The sequence below is a fragment of the Helicoverpa zea genome, chromosome 14 (assembly GCF_022581195.2).
Source record: "Helicoverpa zea isolate HzStark_Cry1AcR chromosome 14, ilHelZeax1.1, whole genome shotgun sequence".
Lineage (NCBI taxonomy): Eukaryota > Metazoa > Arthropoda > Insecta > Lepidoptera > Noctuidae > Helicoverpa > Helicoverpa zea.
Window position 1 is genome coordinate 3,635,868 of NC_061465.1, and position 24,371 is coordinate 3,660,238.

The following is a 24,371-nucleotide window of genomic DNA, read 5'->3' on the forward strand; positions in this document are numbered from 1 at the left end:
CAATTGACGTTGACAACCGAAGAGCAGTAATCCCATCGAAGTAATCCATCCGGAATGGAGGGAAATGAAAAGTGGAAAAAGAGTGGAGGAAATAATTTAGTTTTCTCTAATAAAAATAACTACATCTACATGCTTCTAATATGAGTCGCCGCGAAAGAAAATTTCCTGATAATGGCTTTGAAGCCTGGGGTGGCTATATGCAAGCTAAAATTGCAAAATTGGAAGAACAGTTTAGTGCAAAAGCTGGGAAAGAAGAAACGCTTTCCAATATATTTAACGGTGTAAGTATTTATGTGAATGGATTTACAATACCGTCAGCAGATGAACTGAAAGTACTTATGACTAAACATGGCGGGATCTATCACACATATCAGAAAAGTGATGATTTCATAATAGCCTCCAACTTACCCGACACCAAAGTAAAAAATATGTCTCTCGTTAAAATCGTGAAACCTGAATGGATAACAGAGAGCATTGCATCCAATCGCTTATTAGATTACCGAGATTATTTGCTGTATAAAAACTCTAGAACTCAAAAACAGCTTAATTTTAAAAAGGTAATTAAAAATAATGAATCAGACAGTGAAGTCAAATTTTCTGTCAATGAGAACGAAACCTGTTTAGTTGCAAAGGAAACAAATGAGAGTAATGTGGATTCGAGGATAACAGAACCTGAGCCTATTCAAATTTGGGAAAGTAATTCTTTTACTAATGACACAGCTGGTCCATCAATTTCAAATATCATAAGAGAAATTAAAGCAGATAACTCATATGGGCAGGATTCTATACAAGTGAAGCAAAATCAGGGCACCATAACAAAAACAGCTGCAGACCCAAACTTTATTTCAGAATTTTATAATAATTCACGGCTACATCACATATCTCAATTGGGTGCATGCTTTAAACAACATGTTAACGATTTAAGAGAATCCAGCAACTTCACATTCCCTGTGCGTGAAGAACTAAAGAGAAACATATTATCAGCAAACAATTTCAATAATTCAAGTCAGTTGAAGTTTGAGAAAAATAAAGTTATAATGCACATTGACATGGACTGCTTTTTTGTATCTGTGGGCTTAAGGAACAGACCTGATCTTAGAGGCAAACCTGTAGCTGTAACACATTCCAAGGGAGGGCAGGCCAGACCAAAGAGGCCTGGTGTAGATAGAAATGTTGAATTTGGTCTTTACAAACAGAAGCAAATCAAAAAAATAGGTAAAGCAGCTGGACGATCTGAAGATGAGATTGTATTTGAGAGTAGAGTTGATAACATTGCTGATGAAGATGAAAAATATGGCTCTATGAGTGAGATAGCATCATGTTCATATGAAGCTCGAGCAAAAGGTATAGGTAATGGCATGTTTATGGGTGCTGCATTGCGATTGTGTCCTGATTTACAGACCATACCCTATGACTTTGAGGGCTATAAGGAAGTTGCATATACTTTGTACAATACTATAGCCCAATATACTTTAGATATAGAGGCTGTGTCATGTGATGAGATGTATGTAGATTGTACAGAACTATTGGCAGATATGGATATTAGTGTGCAAAGTTTTGCAACGTTATTAAGAGAAGAGATAAAGCGTAAAACAGGTTGCCCATGCTCTACAGGGTTCGGTGGTAACCGGTTACAGGCTAGATTAGCCACAAAAAAGGCCAAACCAGATGGACAATATTTCCTTACTGAAGATCTTGTAGAAGAGTTTATGTTTGAAATAAAACTTAGAGAATTACCTGGTGTTGGCAGACAGACATCTACCAAATTGGAATCACTAGGTCATGTCACTTGTGGATCACTGCAGAGTTTATCATTGGCTACATTAAAAAGTCAGCTGGGAAATAAAACGGGGGCACAACTATTTGATCAATGTCGTGGGCGAGATCCAAATCCTTTATCTTTTTATACAGTAAGGAAATCAGTTTCAGCTGAAGTCAACTATGGAATAAGATTTGAAAATAATAATCAGTGTATAGAATTTTTAAAACAATTGTCAGCTGAAGTACACTCAAGGATGCAGCAGTTTAAAGTTTTAGGTAAATGTATTACTTTGAAACTAATGGTCCGAGATGAAGAAGCTCCTGTAGAAACAGCAAAATTCCTGGGTCATGGCTTTTGCAATGTTATAAATAAATCAACTTCACTGTCTAATGCTACAAATGATCTTGAAGTTATAACTAAAGAAGTGCTTTCAATATGTAAAAAGCAAAATATAGATCCAAAGGAAATGAGAGGCATTGGAATCCAAATGACTAAATTAGAGCCCATCAATAGTAAACCAACGAAAGGAGCAATTAATAAATTTTTATCTAGCAACAAAACTGTTAAAAAAGAGTCAAAGCCAGACCCTGAACTATTTCATTTAAAATCTGAACTTCCAGCAAATACTGGTTCAATGGCATTTCAAGCACCTGAAGGTTCTAAGAAGAAAATAAATTCACCTGTTAAATTCAAAATAACTACATCACTAAAGAAGTCTCCTACACCTGCAATAAAATCACCTGTGAAAAAAAGAGGCAGACCTCCAAAAAGTTTAAAATTGCCACAATCAACTGCAAGTATTAAAATGAGTAAATATCTTCAGGGGCAGAATGCTACCAGAGACTTACCATACAAGAATCCAATGATAAAAGATGATAAAACACCCATAGAAGTACCAATAAAAAGGGAGAAGTCTAAAGGACTAATAGGTCTTCCCTGGGACAGAGTAAGAGAGATGTTAAGAGCATGGCTGGAAAGTGAACAGACCCCACTGCAATGTGACATTGATATGATTGTGGCTTATTTACAGGAAATGGTTGTAGACAGAAATATAGAGAAACTGTTTATTTTAATGAATTTCCTTAGAAGAAGAACTAGAGAATTGAGAATAAGTGAGTGGTTGGATGCTTATGATAAAATATGTGAACAAGTACAAAATGCTATGTTAACTGTGTATGGCAAGAGGCTCTTTATCTCTGATTAGGCTTTTTATCTCATCCCTGTGGAACTTCTCCTTGTAACTAAAATATAGCCAGGGATTGTGTAGCTTCCCAACATTAAGAATTTTCAAATCGGTTGAGTGGTTTAGCAAGCCTTTTAATGCAAACAAACTTTCAAGTAATTCCTTTTTATTATAATATCAGAATAGAATAGGATTAAAATTAAGGAAAACGTTTTTGTTAATATTTGTCTGTGATACTATTAAATAAAACCATAATTTTGATACAATTATTTATTTTTCATTTTGATACTATTTTCTAAGTCTATAAAGGGATAAAATTAAAAATGTCACTACATTAATTTTGTTTCCAACGAAATTATCACAATTATAACCCAGGGCTGGTGCAAAAATGCTAATGCAAATGTAAAAATTGTAGTTTAAATGTTCAAAAAATTTGGCAGCTGCAGAATTGAATTTCTAAATTGAATAATTTCTTTGGCACTAAAAGTACCAAAAAGACTAAAACAAAAACAAAATACTAGTTATTTTTTCACATTATAATCCCAAACCGTTTTAGGATTAAATCTAAAAGACACAATAGGTGTATATTTCATAATTCGAAATGGCAGTTAGTATCACTTAAATGTTAAAAGCACTTTTACAACACCCAGTAATATTCGAAAGATAGATGCTGTGTATAAAGCACTATACAGATAAATATGCAAAAATAATGTCACATAATATTATGTAGTTCAATCTCAGATTTTGTAATCTAAAATTTATTATCACAGTTGCTTATTGCAAACAAACAAAGGCATGTTTACTTGTCAAAACAGCGATCATAATTTACTCTTTAATTTTGTAATAAAAATAATCCATGATTCAGAGCAATGTAAGGTAATGTTGTAATTGTGCTATTAAAAAATATATAATTATGTAAATAAAATAGTTTTATCAAGCTCAAAACTTGCGATAATTCTTAAAACTAAATGCTTTGTGACAACCGTTGATATTTTCTACTATTATAATACTTTGCGATCGATATCACTTCTAAAATAATCCACATGGAGAAAACAGAAACAATTTCTTACAAAAAATATAACTAAACTCAATACATGTTACATCAACGTTAGTAAGACGAACAGTAGCACGAAAATACATAATGAAATGGCATTTGTAGGCAAAAAAATATCACTTATTACAATGTCAGTTGCATCTCTCGTAACTTTGTAAAATATGTACTGTATTTTCTAATGTTAGAAAAAATATTAAGTTATATCGAATACACGTTCCAAAGACTGGCCTTACCTCAGTCTTAGTTCCTCAAAGAAGGTAACGTATAAGTAGGTAGTACATTTGGTAGAAATGCCTCCGACATGTAGTGCGTCGCTCGTCTCACGCGGTCGAGTTGACGGAGATAGAGTGTTTCAGTTTGCAGTCAATTATGATCTCGTCGCCTGACCTGATGTTGTACGAGTACAGCTGCTTTGTGGGGTACTTCATTTCCTCAGGCCCCTGAAAAGGCTTAAGAAATAGTAAAACTGTTAATGCAAACCATAAACAAGCATAAAATGTTAGTGTAGCAAAATAAGAAAAAAAAACAACCCTTCATGGCGATAGGGTAAACAAAGTGTGTCAGTCGTTTATTTACAAAATTCAACCAATTTATGTACATGTTATTAGAATTAGATAGCAATTGTGAATAAAAAAATGTGAAACATGCTTCAGTATATTATGACTCGGGGATGGTACCGGAAGAATTGAACCATTATTTAGATTACATGCTAAATCAATGTTTGATGTTATAGTTACATTTCGTAACTTGTGAGGGCCACAAAAATCTCCATAATCCAATTCCTTATGCAAATTATTTAGATATGCGGTGATCATAAAATTATAGTAGTAATAATTATAAAAATATTTACCTGGCTGTCCCGAAGTTCTTGATCTACGTAGAAGAGTCTCATTTTAGCGGCGGGGAAACCCGCCATCCTCTCTAGTCTTGTTTTTAGGTCAGATACAGTTCTGCAAATCGTGATCATAGAAACATTAGGTACTAAGTAAGTACGAAGTTCGGAATATATGTATAGCAATATCGATGGGACCACCAGACCTATTATTCTGCCCATGTCAGACTTTTTATAGGACAGATAATCGGACCCATTTCTTGTTACATGTTCTGAGTAGGATTTTTTGAACGACTCTTTGTAGAACGTGTGCGTTCCACTATTGCTATGAAAAATTTGGTAACCATCCAACCACCATTGGATCAGATTTAAGAAATTAGACCAGTAAAATTTGGAGTTACCTACCTGTAAACATCGACGGTGCGCACTTCGCTGTTGTCGCCGCACGTGAAGGTGATCTGCACGCGCTTCTCCGGCCTCAGGTCCACCGACACGAGCGGGTCTAACTTGCCGTGGACGCCCACCAACTCCCAGTATCTGAAGAAAATAACAAAATACTTAGAACAACCTAGTCAACCTCCAGCCAAACTCTCTATGCAGATACCCTAAATTCTAGGCAAAATGCTAAACTTTAGTCCAATTTTTAAAATGGCCCTGGACGAAAGATATCCTCATACTATAGGTACAGTTAACTTTATATAGTTTGTATTACATATTAATCTGTTTTTGTCATCACCCATTTTGAGGTTGGTAAAACATTACCAATATTAACCTGTTACTATTACGACGTAAGCAGTTTTAGCCGTGTTAGTGCAACAAGATACTAATTGAGTGAGATTTTATGATTGTGCACACCTACGTTGTGACATTAGCATGCGAATTTAGTCATTTAGGTCGCAGGCCTCACCTACATTGCTCCTTATTGATTGAACCTTCGGGGCGGTTGCAATTTAGAAGGACATTGATGCAATATTTTTTTAAGTCAGAACACAAGTGTCTACTCTGTGGGAATTTCTAGAAAAAAATGGGCCTACATTACATTAGCCCGTGGTATTAAACACAGGAAATCAAATATCTACCTATACGAGTATAACTTTACGAGTAGTTAGTTAGCCCTTAATCATATTTGTAAGTTTTAGAAACATCACTAGGAAACATTGTTTCCTACGGTTTCCATAAAAATGTATCTTACCTATCGGGCCGATCCGACTCCGGTTTCTCCATGTAGTACCGTATGAAAGCCCTCTCGGCCGCGTCCCGTTCTTCGATGGGCACGGCGCCACCACCGTTCAGGGTCCTCACGTGAGGAAGTCGAGCTACCAGTAACAGCCGCCGCTCATGCTCTGTGGATTCCACGCGTTCCCATAATGGCCAGCCCTGGAAAATAGGAAGAAAATAAAGGTTCATTATTTTGTAGGGAGTAACAGATAGACATTTATTGCTGGGGAGATTGTTGCACCACTTATTTTTCCCAGTAGATAGAAACACATAGGAAGTGGTTTATCATGTAAATTTTTCGAAAAGTACAATTTTTCAGCCTACGTTGAATAAACGCTTTTTGATTTTCGTTTGCACATTAATGTAAGCAACTACAAGTATTTTATATAAATAATTGTAGCATGATACATTATTTGAAACCTTCAAACAGCAAGATAGCATTGTTGAGTTAAAAATATTGTTTCATCATAATTAATGCTAAGTACATTTTTATTGGCGAAATAAAAACTAAAAAAATGTAAGGCCGTAATTTAAATAAATAATTTTTAAAAGATTTATCAATAGACGTCAAAGGAGTAATTTAGATTCTGCTCGACTTCATATTTACAATTTACTTCAATACAAGCATAAATACAAAAAAGATATGCCCCGGGTGAGGATCGAACTCACGACCTTAAGATTATGAGACTTACGCGCTGCCTACTGCGCCACCGAGGCCGGTGATAATGGTGTCAAATTAGATAATCAGTTTGTATATACCTACTGGGAAATATTTTTATGATAGTTTATCTTTGTGGCGGCGTGACCACGTTACATACAAAATCACTAAAGTGGCTCATGAGTTGGGTTGATATGTAAGTACCTAAAGGCATTATTGACCATTGCAAAGTTTACAACAATTTCATAGTCATTGCATAAAGTGGGATTTACTAACGCATAGGTCTTCTTTTCAAGATTTCAGAGTGACCTTGCAATATCTAGTGGGTAAACAGCGAATCCTTATTATAAACTAGATCTAGTATGTAGGTAAGTATCTACTTTCTTTCAAAAAGCTGGCCTAGCCTAGGTATCAATATAAACATTGCAGATAGGGAAGTAGATCACCATATCGATCCCGAAATAAACAACTTAGGTATACAAAAATCCCAAAGTCACGACTCAAACAAAAGGATCATCGAATGAAACAAAAAGTCGTAGATTTAAATTGAATTGCTTTTTGTTCCTCTCAAGGTTCCGCGAGGATCAAGTTTCCTTGTAGGGCAGGCACGAATGGCTGCGAAGATGTTAGTTCCTAGTCAACTGTCCCGACATGTATTTATGATCGATTAATGTTCACCAACATGTTTTTCCAAGGATTGTTTATGATGGTCGTTTTGTGATCAAAGCTTGTTTAGAAATTTTACCGCTTCTGGGAACATTAGGAGCGTATATCCCTACCTTCTGTACTACTAGAGATTGAAAGATAAAACAGCCTGCCAAAACGAAGACTTCTTCAAAATAACTTATAGAAAAAGCCTAATTAAGGTATTTAGATGACTTTACAACAGCTTTATTCCATCCAAACTAAGCTAATAGGTAACTATTAGGTAATATTCGGAAATTATTCGATCCTGCCTAGTTTGAACCTATGTTTAGTTTGAAATGGATAAACCTAGGTGTTTGAACGGACCACACAGAATAACAAGCTAACAAGCACTTTATTTCCAGTTTCCGTCCGTCAATAACCCTGTGTGTGCCGGAGTTCAGCCTAATAAATTTTCACCCACGTCTGTCATCCACAAATGAAGGTTGCATAGGAAAGTAGCGCTCTCACTAACAAACCCATACCAACTATTCTCTGCTACATGTCAAAATTAGTCATTATCCTGATATTAATAAAGGCTAAAATGACTAACAGCTTCCAAGCTCATTCGGATGGCAAACAATATTAGGTCTAACAGGTAAGGTATTTGAGTTTAGTTTCTAATATTTTAGCGTTCCTTTGTTCTTTCATGTATGAGAGATCTTTGAGCGTGCGTTCAACCTCGTTGGCCTGTTTTGCCTAAAACCGGAAGCCGGAATCACCTTTGCATACATCAGGTCCCTGCGGAATTCGCTAGTGCCGCATTTGTATAGCCTTTTTAATGAGAACTAAGTAAATGCGTTGATAGGAAAAAAATCTTTGTTTACTAGACATTGAGTGTGGATTTATTTATGTTGATGATGTCTTTGTTTTATGCAAGTGAATGCTTTCAAAAACACCTCAGGTCGGCAAGGACAGAGTTTCGGATGGATCCGGAGCTCTAATGAGCGGCAAAGAAATCAGAACATCCATTAGCACCTTTCGAAAAAGTAAAATAAAAACTACAATTAGCTAGATACATATTCTTTCTTTTATTTTTGTTTGTGTCGTCCGTTGTGTTGACCCCTCCACACAAATTGTCAGACTAACGTGTGACTACCCACGCCGGAAAATGAAACGGTTATAATTTAAAGTCCCGCCGTGTCGATCGGTAACAGCCCCGTTCTGAATCATTGAATTTACCGTATCGATCGCTTTTGTAGTGTTAGCAGATGGATGCAAAATTAATGCATACACTGGTACACATTCAGGAAATTAGTTTTGCACATTACCATTTATCTAACAGACTTTTTATATTGAGATTTCATTACGTATTTTGGTAGTTCTGCAGTCAGTTAAAAATATAATAATATAAAGAGAATCACTAGCTAGCGCGTGATGATTACCCAAACGATTTCAAAGACCCATTAAGGACAGACACAACCGCGATAAAGCCAGCTATTGCAAAAGAAACGACGCATAAAATATGAATATTTCCATAATCCATTCTCATTTCGATAGTTTAACAATACGAATAGTTCAGTTGATACAAATTAAAAACAAAGGCTTGATACACGAGAGGTAAACAAAACATTAACTTAGTCATAACTTATTAAATAATAACTATTCTTAACGCAACATAATCTCGATCTAATACGTATGTAGGTAAAATATAACAAAGAACTAGGAAATATTTTCGTACCGACATACCAAGTCATACCTAGCCGTTGGAACATTATCTTAAGCGTGACGTTAGAAAAACGTACGTAACATGTCATACCTACTTATTGTGCAATCTGAAAGAAAAAACACGTCAGAGACACTCTGCTCCATTGTCTCTATTTGAAGAGTGACCGCACCTTTTAAAGGTAGGGAAAGATGTACCTGGGTACATTTCAAATTTGCAGATTGACCATAATCAATTAATAAAGTTTTAATCGTACTGGCTGATTTTACCGGTCCAATAAAGCTTGTATCGCCATATAAAAAGCCTCTCAAGTCCGTCAACAATGAGAGAGACATTTCAAAAATAGAATAAAAAGATCTAGGCACCAGAAATTGTATGAAGGCAGCACTATAAAAGGGAAAGGCATTTTGGAAAGTCACGAGTGGTCTCTCCATAAGTGGCGCTCTCCCCTTCCCAGTTGACAATGGCATGTGTCTACATATTTAATATTAAACCTATATTTTATCCGGCTCAAGGGCAGGACATCCATTTTGGATGACGTCAGTCTTTTTACGCATTCCCTGCGAAGTATGGGGGGACCAATATACAAGGCTTGTAAACTTTATTATTTTTCTTTTCTTACACCTCTTATAAAATAGTTACTTAAAATAGTTTCTTTGTATATTGGCTGTCCATTCCACTTTATAATTTTAATTTCTACATGAAAGTTAGATAATTTCCTGTCTTATTACTAGAAACGTTTGAAGCCTCGTGTTTACGTTGACATTATTATATCAAATTATCACGTCAGTAACGGAGTAAATTGGTGCAGGTAAACACAATAATTCCATATCTAAATACAAGATAATTACGATGGCGGCAACTAAAATCAACTAAGTAAGTATCTAAGTTATAGTGCTGCGGCAAAAAATCTAATTAACTGTTACCAAAGGGAAAATACTGCATTGCGTGCGAAGGAAACTGCCTAAGTGCCCTTTCGATGTTAATACAAACACTTGAGTAATTGTCTGCGATAGTCTTTTTATCGATAAACAAGCAATTATGTGAACTGGTTTACAAGTTGTAGAAAATATTAATGTTGATTTTTATCTTTGTCATTAATTTCTAACCGACTTCAAATATATTTCGATTTCTTATCGTCCATTCAGTGGTCCAAGAATACCAATCAAGTTTGAACAAGACTTCTTCACAAAAAACGTTGTTCCCTTGTCCTAAAGTCCTGTATCTAGCCCCTTACGTGCAATAATTTCCACATGAATGGACTTCCATTCGTCTATCGAACGTATGATACACAAAGGAGTTAGAATATTAATGTTAAGTGCGGATCGCAGGGACAGTTGACCTAAAACATCGAGTGCCGTGGAGAAATGAATTCATAGGTCACGACGACGCCATAGCGACGTCAGCCTGAAAGAGACATTATACAGCTATAATTATATCATGGTAATATTACGATCCATTTGGGAGTTATAAATGAAGATTATTTGACGACGTCTACTGCAATAAATATAACCAATACACAAGAACTCCAAGTATTGGTGACACGAGAGATACTCGATCCGAACGATCGCTGACTGAATGTGGAATTCAAATGCAAACCATCTTTTGTGTAGGAGGTCCCAACAAAAGCCAGTATTAATCACGCCAGCTATGCAGACTTCGCAGACAGACGAGATGGCTATGTAAGTACAAATGCACCGTCATAGTATAGTTCAGGAATTCAATCAATATTGGGTTTAGGAAAGGTAGGTTACAAAGAAGATGAGAATACGATTCCTAGGTAATATAGTGGATAAGCTCTGCATTTTACGGTATAGCTCAAAATGTTTGAACACCGAATAGCATGCACATGCTTTCTAGGTCACCCCGTAGCGACCCGGTCGACACTCCACGTTCAAATCTATAAAATTCCGTATTCAACCGGCGTCTACAACAGTTACCTTAATATTATCGAAATGTTACATCTGCATTTTGTAGATAACCCTTCCGATATCTGGGCATCTGCTGTTTATTATGCGAGACCATTTGGTAGAGATCGACGGAACAGCGTATTAGCAGGAAAGCAAATGGCTTGAGTATTTAATCATAAGAAAAATGAATTTGGAACTACAACAAAACTAGTAGATTAGATAATAAAATTAATAATAATATATTTACAAGATTACATCGACAACATAGAAGCATGATCGATCAAAACACCAACACAGCTTTTCACTTTGAAGTTAATGATAGGTATGAACACAGATGAAAAGAAATAAATTCACAATTCAATCAACAAACTGCATAAAAAACCAGGTGACGCGCAGAAGGCGTGGGCTAAAAACCGAGGAGTGATTCGACCGTTAAATGCCCCTATATGAATCACTGACCGAAGCTTATTGTCCTCACGCGTGACAAGTAATTTTCCAATTTGTCGAAGAACATATTTCAATAAAAGCAACATCAAATATTGTTAGGAAAATGCAGCAAGAACCGTCGAACAGGAATTGCATTTTGCAAAAGCAAGAACAGCTCTAGGTAACTGCTGACTATCCATCAATGTCGGAAAACGGTTGTGTTGATAAAGTTTTATTGTATGTGGAGCAATGCATGTTATATTTATTGATATAGTCGATTGTTACCGTTGACATATTTTTAAATCCATCTACAAATTCAGTAGCCAAATACAAACAAGGCCAAACACTTCAATTTAAATTGAACAGACCTCTTAGTTTGACAGGTAGACATTTGCACAACATCATATCATTGCCTCTCTTCCAGTTCACATACAAATGTATACCTATTCATTGTTAAAGAATATTATTTAAGATGCTATATTAGACTGAGGTGAAGTGCTGTCTGCGTTGCAATAAAGTTACAAAATCTAGAAAATTACTACAATTAAGATAAGCATTACAAAACATTTGAACGACTTCTTTCCCAATAAAATTATTAAAGTAATGACTGTTTAGCACTGCATGTTTCCTGAAATTTTATATTTTAACGATATGATGTCATCGCAAACTAACATTTGCGGCCATGGACTTTGGATTATCTGATACCGCGTTGCAATAGTAGATTTTTATTGGATAGGATTGGAAGGCGCTATTTCAGTTGTTCCTAAACGTTATTGCTCGTGTAAACAGCAATGAGTCGGCTATAATATTTCGCAACAGGTAGGTAGTAAGCTATTAAGGCTTGCACTCTGTATTATTAGCATCAGGATTGAATGTGCACGCTTCGTGCTTATCGCAACTGACGCGAAAATAGTGGGGCGCAAACACGAACCAAAGGCAGAAATCTAGTGAGTATTCTCCTACAGTCGATGCTATTAAAACGCTCAGCAATGTGCTGAAAATTCTGATATGTATGGGAGAGATGCATGATGAAAAGGATTTGGAAATTGAACATTTTGGCCCTCTCATGAAATGTAATTAGAATACAGAGGCAGGGCGTAATGTATCAAATGCCTGATAAATCAATCCGGAAGAATTGCATTAGGTAATGGAGATTTCATATGAAGAGCTACAGACAGACCTGTAGAAAACGCAACGTTAAAAGTGCAAATATCAAGTCAACCCAAGGTCGACAGCTCAGCTGTTAAAGTGAACGACCCAAAGAGTTCGATTCATTTTACGGATGAATCATTGCGAACCCTTTACCTTTGCAGTTTTGGGTTTTTATTGACATCCCTGTCTGCGTCAGAGCCTCCTTCTTTAGAGATTTTATTTGTATTTTTAGTTTGTTTTGTAAGACTCTTTCGGAATCATTTTTTGTCAGTTCCCAACATGTAAAATTTAATATTCTTTTATACTTTCCCACATTTTGAGAAAACAGAGAGTTTCATTGGTCCTACTTGAACCTACGCAGGAATCACAATATTTTAAATCCCATGAACCTCTGCCTGACCGTAAAAGAAGAAAGATTGTGTTAGTATGTTTATTTGTCGCCTACGTGTGTGTGCTTTTATGTTCGACGTCTTCAAGTGCATGCCCAATGAATAAAAGTTGACTGCTGTGATTCTTTGTCTACTCAAAAGGTTTAGCAAAGGAATCTTGAGTGTAAATTTAATTTCTGGTTATTCTTAAATATCATCATTCCTGTTCTAGATTTCATGTATAAATAATCATTTATGTCAAGGTGTCTTTCTTAACCACGAACTCCATCAAAAAATACTTTTGACCATTATGACATCACAATAGTTCATAGACGCATAAAGCGCATTAAAACAAACAGACACACTTTCACATTCTTTGTAGCGTGACGGTCACTATACAAAGTTGCCAAGTTGCACTACGAACCATGTTCTATGGTAAAATTAACCATATAAGTTATACAATATGAGTCATATTTCTTTGTAATATGTTGGAAACTATGATAAACGATTTGCGTAACAAAGGACATGGTTGTGTGCACAAAGCGATTAACATTTGGAGGGCTTGTTGTCGATCATGTATTTGCACAACCTTGAACTTGATAAGTTTTATATGTCCTCATTGCGTATATAGCCCGGTCAAAATAGACATTTGAAATAACAAAAATTCCCACAAAGCTGATTTTTGGTGGAGAGCTAGATTTGATCATTATAAATAAAATACTAAAAGTCCCCATCGATCCCATGTGTGCGTCAAAAGTTATTCGAGGTTAAATGTCAAAATTTTAGGTTTTTTGACTTTTTTTCGAAAACGGTAAGTTTTATCAAAAAAGAACATCAGACCAAAGTTGTAGATCTTAAAATTTTCTACAAAAATAGCATCAACAGTTTTCTCCTAAATGTTACCATTCCTGAGATATCGCGATTCAAAGAGTCACACTACACATGCTATGCACATATATAAGCAATGTATATACGAGGACTTTGAGTGTCAGACTCTTATTGACTAAAAACCGTCGTGTTCCGTCGTAAGCATTTTATGTACCAGGGCCGCGGTAACTCTTTCGAACAATCCCGCAGCCCCGACAGGCCTTGGCCCTGCTGGGCCCCGCTGGGGCTGCTGACATGTCTTTGAGGAGCGCGTGGAACAACGCGCCGCCGACAGGGGTTTTTTGTCTATTAACTAGACATGAGCGATGAGCCACCCGAACTCACCGCACAGAGACCCACGCCTACGGTGGCCGGGAGTCGTCTTGCGACACCCGGAGCCCTTGGTGTCTGCCAGGTCCAGCGCGGCGGCCGGGATGAGAGGTGCGAACTCTTTGTCGTTTCGCCTCCTTCTTCTCGGACGCGAGAGGTCGCCGCCGCCTAAAGCCACGGCGAGGACCCGAAGGTGCTCTTCCCACACAGGGCACACCTGGACTGTGTGGTCCATCGTGCCCTTGGGGCTGTCCGCACAGTGGTGACACCCGGGCGCCTCCTCACGACCGATTCGATACAGATACCTTCTGAAACAAATGTATCCGGTGAGCCGCCATGACTCCTTCTGAGCCACTCCTCAAAGGGGGGACTTACGGCCACTATGGTGGCGTGCCCTAATTTACAACATCATGTGTAAAACAGAGATAAAGTTAGGAGTTAGGAGTTTACAGTTTAACTTTCAGTTGCATTGTATAATTTTGTCAGCTTACTATTGTTAAGTAATAGACTGTTTGTAAAAATATTACTTTTTAAAAGAGTGTCTATGGAGTTTCTAGCCGGCTCTTCTCCATGAGACCAACTTTTTGTTTCATAGGAGCCTGCAAAGGCCTTTTTGAAATAAAAGGATTTTGATTTTAATTTAGAATTTCAATGTGGGCACTCTAGCTTCAGTGACAAGCCACGTGAAGGTAGTTCATAACCCGCCATGATCCAAGATAATATCGAGGCTAAGCGGCAGTTAATTCTCGCAGACCAACATGTAACATACCGTGACATAGACCCGTGGCCGATTATTTTACATTCCCCAAAATGAAGCAAAGTCTTCGTGGTTAACGTTTCAGCACACCTGAAAAAGCTGTTGACTCACACAAATCGGCCATTTTGACTACCCCCACTTCAGAATGGAATAAATGTTTCAAGAACTGGTTTAAATGCATGCAAAAGTGCATTAAATATCGCGGAGAATTCTTTGATAAACAATAAATGTTATTAACCTATTAGATTGTCTACACTTATTTCAAACGACACAACTTAAAAGGCAGCCCTCGTATATACGTGGCTCATATGTGCATATCATGTGTAGTGTGACTCTTTGAAGCGCGATATCTCAGGAATGGTAACATTTAGGAGAAAACTGTTAATGCCGTTTTTGTAGAAAATTTTATAATCTACAATTTTGGTCAGATGTATTTTTTTGATAAAACTTACCGTTTTCGAAAAAAACACAAAAAAACAAAAATTTTGACATTTGACCTCGAATAACTTTTGATGCACACATGGGATCGATGGGGACTTTTAGTATTTAATTTATAATGATCAAATCTAGCTCTCCACCAAAAATCAGCTCTGTGGGAATTTTTGTTATTTGACCACTACTTTTATGTCTATTTTGACCGGGCTAATAGTTTACTTTATATTATGTTAAGGACCGACGCGGATTGAAAAGTAACTCGACCTTTATGACTGCTATGCCTGATGCGAACACGGAAAAAATTCACAAGGAAGCCCATTTCTACAGTCATCTTTTATTGAGAACAAGGCGAATCCAATCCCTGCTATCGACGGTTTTACGACATAAAATCTGTTCAAGTAGAACATAAAGCGTAAGACAAGGCTAACGTTCCTATTAAATTTGTGAGCTCCCGTCCGAAGCGAGACGAGTGGAGACGTGTCGAAATTATGCGTGCCCGCTGTAGTGATCGGTGATATTAGCTAACGTTGCACAACTGGGCGTCAAGTAGGCCGCCACTATATCTGGAAGACCTTCACCTGCATTACACCAGGCGCCGAGCTCCCGAGGGACGTTACACGGATAATTTAAAACTACAACACTCCTGAACACCTCAGACGGTACCATTCAACGTCAAAATTAGATCGGTTATCGCGAAGTTGTTCGGATTACAAGTTGGCGGCATTTAACGTGTTGGCGTTCTGACAGATTACGCACTGCCAAGTGCACATGCAGTTTAGAGGATTCAATTAAAATAAAACTGTTTGCAGTTCCTTTTGCTAGGCAACGGCCGTCTCAAACATTTAAATATCCATGCCTTATAAATTACCCATCAATCAATAGCTATTGTAGCCTGTGGAACAGCACCACGTCTATTTACTAATTCCTGCTACTGTGTGTGCATAGAATAACATTTACAATACAGTTCCGGCCATGTGCTGTCCGCATAATCCTGTATTCGCGAGGTCAGTATTTGCAAACATTACAACCTACGTGCCGGGAATACATAAAGGTTTAACAGGTGTGTTGTGAACTCACCTGCACTCGCAAACTCCGGAGAGCAGGAAACTGTGCCAGTCTGTCCACCTCGTCCCACGTCGCTAAGCCCGTATTGTTCAGGTTTAGGAAGCGGAGGTGTCTGGAATATCAATGACATCGCTGATGTGACGCACCACAACACAAATTATATTTAAATTCTGAAGATCAATAGGTCAATGGCAATACACATTGACCTCATTGTGTCATAATGATAACAAAATATATTTTTATTTACTCACGGGAAGGCATCGTGGCTCTTTTTATTTCCGTTGTCGTCACTACATTTCTCACATGGGTCTGGAGCTAAAGTCGTAATGGGACAGTCGTTAACCAGCAGGGTTTCCAAATTCGGGAAGGCGTAGCCTAGTTTAGAGATCTCTCGCCAACTGCTGACGTGGTTTCCGGAGAAATGAAGTTTTTTCAGCTGCTCATGGACAGGTTCACACGTGACATCGACGTTGAGCCGGGAGCACGCCTCACATTGATCTTTCTCATTGACTTCTTGTCCAGACAGGTCCACATAAGTGTACTCATTAAGGCTCAAATGCAACTCCTCCAGAGCTGGTAGAACTTTGAGTAACGAGTGGACACTCGGCCAACCAACGTACGTGGAATTCAAAATGAGGTGGCTTAGACAATCCCAACGCGGCTGAAGAGTTTGTGCCGCTTGAATTTGGGCTGAGAGACGATTGAAGCTCAAGTTTAAAAATCTTACTCTCGGCGTTTGTTCCAGTATTGCAAAAACCTAGAAGCAAAGCTCTATGTTAGTTTTATAGGAGTGAATATACGCAACAGCGCGGAAATAACTGCTGTCTATAACCAATAATTGGAGTTTGTCGTAACTGTGGGAATGGGGCGCTTATTGCAGAAGGCTTGTTTTCTGTAATCGCTGACGAGGAGGTTATGAACTACCCATATCTGTGATGAACTTAGCACAATAAAACCTTTTGATCTTAACTTACTTCATCCCACTCGCTGAGCTTGTTATTAGCTATATCGAGTTCGACAACGTCGGCACACTTATCGGCGAGGGCGCAGGCGTCTCCCGCGCAGTCGATGTCACAATCATTGAGCACCAGGAGCGTAGGTACGCTGAGCCGAGGGGAGCGCTTCGGCACGAATATAGCAACTGGCATGTCATCTATTGGGGGGTTCACTTCGCCCTTCGCGCCATATTTGCGCTCTAGAGCTTCTAGGAGCGACGGCATGTTTGTGGACACCTATGATTCCTGTTTTAATACCTGAAACAAAAATTAACTTTAATATTTTTATATTAATGTTGATGAGTATGCACGCTAGTTAGTGTGTAAACAAATTGTTAATTCAATATCATATTAATGTCTAACAGCCGTAATAAATGATACAAGTATCGGAAAGGCCCATAAAAAGCAATTACAATCTATTCAAGCATCGTATTGATTGACAATGACAATGACAAACACGATCTTCTAATGTGGCTGGCTATCATTTACACAATCAAAGCCACGAATGGCTTTTGAAATTAATGAATTGGTCAATATTAATGAGCGGTGTTTCCTTCTCGCTTGAAGTCATGCGCAACCGGCCAAATAAATACACAGTATAATGTACGTAAAGCAAAAGTAATAAACCCGACAGACCGGAATATTTGCTCAAGGACCTGCATGACTAGCAAAGTCAAATATTATTTCAGGAATCTGACGGATGGGATCTCTCTGATCATGTGTTTTAATTTTCGACATGTGTTTCACTGACCTAATTTTTCACGGTCATCAAAGAGGTAGTATGTTATTAGAAGTATAGTTTTCTATTAATGAAGACCTCAAGAACTCTCCTTAAATTATCGTCGGGAGAATTGAAAAAATGAGTTTTATCGATCTGTTTAGATTCGTGTTAACTGACAATAGTAATATTTTTATCCTGGTTCGTGCCGCGTATTTTATAAGGCGATTAAATATTAATTATAGTTTGTGTATCACTTTTATATTCCATATCTATTGCGTATTACCGCAGTCTTTCTTACGCCGATATGGATATCGTTTATCGCTCTTTAGTTATCTTGTTGTGTTTGCGAAATAAATACAAAATTACAGTGATGAAACTTTAGAATAGCATTTTGGTTCTACCCCATTGATATTGCAAAAGAATCTAAGCAGCAACACCAAACTTGTGCAAATCGACATTTGGTTTTCATATCAGGCTCTATTCATCAGCAAATCTGTCTGTTATTTTCGCCGAATTTCAAATTCTTGTCACAACATTTTGTGGTCTCCTTGATTACTTGATTGAAATTATCCACGGCGTTATTGCAACTATAAATAAACAACTAGGAACAATATTAGAAGGGATGTTGCTCAATACTAAGTAGTCTCGGGTTGTTCCGAGGCTTCGTGACTCGTGACTGCAGCCAAGGTCGAGTTCAAATGTGCAGTTAAACTTAATTAACGCCTTGTCTTGTCTCACAATAGAACTGAATTGAAACGACATTAACTACATTATAGTGGAACAGCATTTGGTTTCGCCAATAGTAATTTCAAATTTAATGTTAGACAAATCGTTTGAACCTAAAAGTTTTGATAATAATGATGATTAACAGTTTTTGGATTAAGTTTGTAACTGATGTCATGATTATTCTTCAAGAACCCATTCAGGTATAAAGCCAATAAGCTTCGAGTCTCAGAATGCAACAAAAAATGACCTTACCAAACTAAAGGGACAAACGAGTGACATTGTGCGTATTGATTGTACTTAGCATAGCATTAAAGTACACGTCCATTATTGTAATATTCTTTAGATGCTTGTCAGCTATGAAACTGTCGGTGGAACGTAATATGTACGATAAAGTCAAGGCTAATAGAATTTAGCTGGCTTACGTTCAGCTTCTGACTACAAAACGAAACGCTTCTAACACGTCTCAGCTATATTTTCCACGAGGGATTTCTATGTAGCTTGCAATTTTAGCGTAAAAGAAGAAAAGGGACATTTTCTTCTATGCTCTGTAATAATGCAACGAAGCTCTCTTCGGGATCTATGAATCTTTTAAATGAAGATGTACTTTATTGCTATGGTTCTCTCGATCGTCTATCTTGCCATGTAAACAAGGTAGCGTCGTGGAATATCAATAAAACATGACATCAGACTGCCATGAAGTGCTATAACCACGCATTACGTATGACATAAAATCCCGTTCTACATTTCCAATGCGCGTATAATTCTGTTGCGAGCGGCCGTGTTGGCTAACTGACGTCCATTGATTGTGCAAAGCATCATGAACATCGCGGATATGTAATGCGATAGTAAATTAAACGTGCATTACGCGTAGCCTAACCTTTTTCATTGAGTGACAGCCCGTATTGAAAAACCACGGGTTACGGAAGCCTTGGCTAGTGTGTAGTAAAATTTACAACGTGGAACGATATTCATAAAATTATCCGCATGTAAACTTAATAATCATCATTGATTTCCGTTCCTCAAAAAAGGTTGGTAACTAAATGTACAATCATTGGGACCACTGTTCGGGCCTTCTAATAAATTCCTAAAAGCAATAAAAATGTTATCAACCTCGTCAGCTACTACTGGTTTCCAATTCAATATCCCTTTCGAATCCGGAACCGATCGTGCCATGGCATACATTATAAACGCGTTTCGTGTCGTGTTCATAAAAGTACTTATTCCCCTATATGAATTAGTACAATTTCGAACGTAGTTTTGGATAACTTGCACTGGCCATCGTAATAAGGTTAAACAATTTCGCTCTAGTTATTGTTTGCATAACATGAGTTAATTTAATCATCTTTATACCCACATATTACTGTTTTATGTTTGTAGTCTTCTAAATTCGTTTTCAGTTCTCAAGATCTGAAAATTTCAATTTTTGCGTCGAAGTTAGATCTTGGGAAGTAACTTTAGAAGTATTCCCACGCTTTCCTTCTGTATTCTGTATTTAGAGTTAGATTGTACTGTCTATACCTGAAACAGTTTATTTTTAGTCCATATCGCTGTTACAGTAATGTTGATCCGAAAGCGAGTTTCCCAAGGCCGGAACACTCGTAATCGTATTTTTTGCACAACGTATCTAAATGCTTTTGTTCTTTTTACAGCATAAAATTCAGTACAGAGTTATAATCTAACTGTGCATGTTTTCATAATATTTACATATTTTATAATACTTGATGGCAATTGCGATAAGATAGTGCAAAGACAAAGCGGCACACGTCCTGCTTGAAACAATGAAGCTGATAAAATTAATGGGATCCGCTATTCAACGCATTACAAATAACTAGTTATTTTATTACTAGAACTAGTTGTACCTGTGTCATGCACGTTGACCGTTTCGTGCTTTCAAGTAGAATGAATCAATGTTTAAGATGTCTGGATAGCCTTCGCGTGACTGCCTAACATCGTAATTTTGTTAAGGTAGCAAGTCAGGCTGGATTGAAATTTTGCTGCAAACCTATGTTATAAAATACTTTTTGGTTCGAATGTTAAACATAATTCGATCTATCAGAAGCTGTTACAGCATTTTATGTACAGGTGGCTGCAAGAGAAGATTTATCATTAGATATCCCAAAACACGTGAACAACATTGCATCCTCAGTTTTCCTCAGACGCAACGGAAAACATAATCCATTTTTGCCTTTCCCCAGAGGTAAACAAAATCTCATCTCATGTGCATTTGTTTGCGCATAGGATTGCTCCGAAGCAAACAAAAGTACGTAGACGATGTGGTTTCCTTTGTAGCACAAATGAGAATTCATCTACGGGGTGGCCACCCGGCGCGACGGCAAGGGCGGCGAACCTAACGTCTCGACTACCCACCACTTTGGTTAGACCACTTTGTTTAATGTCTATCTGTTGCTTAAAGTGTCTACTTCAAATATATTGGCTTGAAAAAGTTCGAGCAAGCATTCATAAATTGGAGTTCTGATTTAGCCCTTTGAGCTGAATTATTGGCGAATGGAGTGGAGAAAATAAATTCTCTAAGCTGTGTAGTCTTAAGAGTTTTAAAAGAAGTTTTGCTGATTACAGAGTACTTCAATAATCGAGGAATTCGAGAACATTTGTGTAGTTGTAGCGAAGTTGTATGACTTTTAAACAACTTGGGTACTATGCAAAATAATACGCACCAAAAAACATATAATTCGACGACATAACCATCTCATTAAGTTGTAAGTACATACTTTTCGAACATAATAATGGCGGATGTTCACAAAAAAACATGTGAATCCCCAACCAGATAATACTGCGCAATACTTTTTGCGCAGCGTTTATACTCAAATCATAGGACAATTTGTAAATAAAGCTGACTCTTTATAATCATGTTTTTCCTTAACTGAACGCTGTTTACGCTAGCTTTCATTATAGTTCATACATTGCTTTTCCATTGCGTTCTATTGCGGTAGGTATCAATATCAACATAGGTTAATCATTAGTAAGTACTAATTATAATTTATATCTTAACTTGGAGTTACGATTAAGTAAATTTCCATTTAACAAAATCTGTATGGCCCAAGAATGGAACCTTTAGGCAGAACCACAGAGAACTATGGAACCACGCGACTCGAAAGTTTTTGAAGTCAAGTGTAACATGAATTTACGTTTCAAAATATAACTATATACGTTGAACAAAGTAACTATGCTTATTAAAACTTAGAATTGTGATGGTAATGTTGTTACGCGGTTCCTGAAGGTCGTTCGAGATAAACAGAGTGAAGTACGTGGGCCGCATATAACACGTGCGGTTTGGAACATTACTGATTAGAACCACACCATTTGCCTGAATCATTTTGTTTATTTATTTATATGAACGCAAGTGTATGCTGATAAGGATATTCTTCATTTTGGTATGAAAATTGACATTCGTGTTTAGATAAGGAGGCGGAATCTATAACCATAAATGGAGTTTCTCGATATTTTTAAAATTCTTAGCTTGAATTAAATAACAATTATTTTAATTGATAAAAATTTGCATTTAAAATTATTATCTATAATTAGATTTGCAAAATACATATACCTACCTATAAAAACATAAGTTTAATTATTTCCGTATATCAAGAAAAAATCGTTAAATAGGTACATGGATAGTAGGGTAACTAACTATATGGAAACTAAGAAACACAAACGTGTTAGGTACTGTTAAACAGTAATTCGTAAAGCTAAAATAAACTTTTGTGTCAAAGTTATAATATTGAAAACAACAGCATAATAAATAAGTTTTAGGTATAATTCGCACGACTATTGCAAGGACGGTTTACTATTTCTGAACGCGATGTTGTAATGCGCGGGAATTTCACGCTTTTGTTGTAAGATTAGTGGTGCCAAGATTCAAATAAAAACATGGTCGAGCAATTTCCTTTCGTATTCACATAATTATTTTGTTAGAAAAATATAATCAATTAATCTTATTGGCCAAAGCTGAGTTTCTACGTACCTACAAATATTTAAACGGAAAAAGTCATCACGAAAAACCACCTTCCTTAGTATAACTACTCTATTTTCAAGCTTCCATCGACGTAAAGTTTTGTTTTTGCTTAACTACACAGAATATGGTAACTTGTTTTCCCATATGGAGTAACAAAGAAATGTTCAAGCAATACCAATGAAGCCACTTGTTACGGAATCACTATCATTATCATAATGTTAATTGCTCAATAAGAGAAGCACTAACCAAACGATTGGTAAAACAATTTGGCCACGTTTTTGTTATGAGGAAGTAGAAGATACGCACGCGAATAGAATTATATGGGTCACGGTCAAAATCGATAACATGCTGGCCATGTCGCTCGGTGCACAGAAAAAATGATTACATCACTTTAATTAGTACCACTAGAGAATGTACTTAGTCTATTAAAATATTACCTTCTTACATCTGAGCTCAATTTAGATTCTCGCGATAAAAAATATTGAGCGGGAGAATGCATCCATTTTTGGGGGAAGGCTAATTTACAGTATCGATATTTTTTTTGTTATTCATCGTTGCGGAACAACTCTATAGATAAAATATTGCTTACTGAGGCGATAAATTCGATTGCGTATTTTATCATCGAGCTAGTCGCCTAGAACAAGGAAGTTCTTTGTACACAGCGTCATCAGCTCGTAGAATCCGGTTATGTTAATGGCTAATAAATTAAATTCAAATAGTTATGTCTTAACAAAGGGTCACTTTCATCATGTAAATAAACACCAGTCTATGTACTCACCTAATTTCGTTGTAGGTTGCAGTCGAAAGCGTAGACTAGATTTGGGAACTAGATTCAACTTTCCACTTAGAATTACTAAATTTTTACAACGATATTTACTGGCATGAATCGTTATTATATAAAGCGCAACCTTTACAATTTATTAAGAAAAAACATTGAAAACTGACCTTTTCCACACTTCTATAAACAAAGAGTTTTATCGCACTTTTCTTGACGCTTAATTTTCAAAAAATGCCTCAATAAAAATACACACATTGGGGTTCACTATAATTTTAAAATGAACGAAAACAGCTGTTCACATGTTTTTCAGATGCGCCTTGAAGAGATTTCCATACAATCCTCCAAACGCACTGAAATAAAATGACAAGAGAATGTTTACATCAATACATTGCACAGACGCAATGCCTATTGCCTGTGCCGCCGCACACTACCGCCAGCTTGTGTACACACAACAGCGAAATATTGACTGACGAGAATGGGGATGAAAGGGGTCAATGACGTTTACATTTGCGGTGCTGTGTGACAGAGATAGACCGATGTTACTCAAGGGAAAAGCGAGAAGGCAATACAACAAATCAGCCACCTGAGACGCAACACAAGTACAAGTTTGTGAATGTGTGCTTCTAAAGCCTAGTACACACAAGACTAGAACTAAACTACTGGAAAAATGTTTTCATGTTATTGTTCCGTACAATATTTTTATTAATTTTTGAAAATTATCTGGGCTCTTGTTGGTAAAAGAATTTAGATTGTCCTACATAACTTTTAAAGTAGTAAAACCAACAGTCTTGATACGGCTCTTGACAGTTTTTGG

General features: G+C 37.0%; 2 protein-coding genes and 1 non-coding gene across 5 annotated transcripts; 1 reads left to right on the top strand and 2 right to left on the bottom strand.

Annotated features, from left to right (window-relative positions):
* The first annotated feature begins 7 nt into the window (after positions 1-7).
* Positions 8-3,211, top strand: LOC124636528 (DNA repair protein Rev1). Its single transcript, XM_047172651.1, has one exon. It carries the CDS (start codon positions 141-143, stop codon positions 2,964-2,966), a length of 2,826 nt encoding a protein of 941 aa, XP_047028607.1. The 5' UTR covers positions 8-140; the 3' UTR covers positions 2,967-3,211.
* On the bottom strand, positions 3,201-24,006 carry LOC124636530 (tubulin-specific chaperone cofactor E-like protein). Of its 3 annotated transcripts, none has more exons than XM_047172658.1 (8): positions 23,726-24,006; positions 17,342-17,622; positions 16,619-17,124; positions 16,380-16,479; positions 6,024-6,208; positions 5,237-5,368; positions 4,850-4,949; positions 3,201-4,439 (listed from the first exon to the last, which is right to left on the bottom strand). In XM_047172658.1, the coding sequence occupies exons 2-8, from the start codon at positions 17,585-17,587 to the stop codon at positions 4,320-4,322; spliced, it is 1,389 nt and encodes a 462-aa protein (XP_047028614.1). In that variant the 5' UTR covers positions 17,588-17,622; positions 23,726-24,006; the 3' UTR covers positions 3,201-4,319. The 3 variants fall into 3 exon arrangements, with proteins under 3 accessions (XP_047028614.1, XP_047028611.1, XP_047028612.1); XM_047172655.1 differs by having other exon boundaries at positions 3,201-4,448; positions 23,726-24,004; XM_047172656.1 differs by lacking the exon at positions 23,726-24,006 and adding an exon at positions 23,558-23,697 and having other exon boundaries at positions 3,201-4,448; positions 17,342-17,620.
* On the bottom strand, positions 6,694-6,766 carry Trnam-cau. The gene has a single exon. It is a non-coding gene; the product is annotated as a tRNA-Met (tRNA).
* Positions 24,007-24,371: the final 365 nt, after the last annotated feature.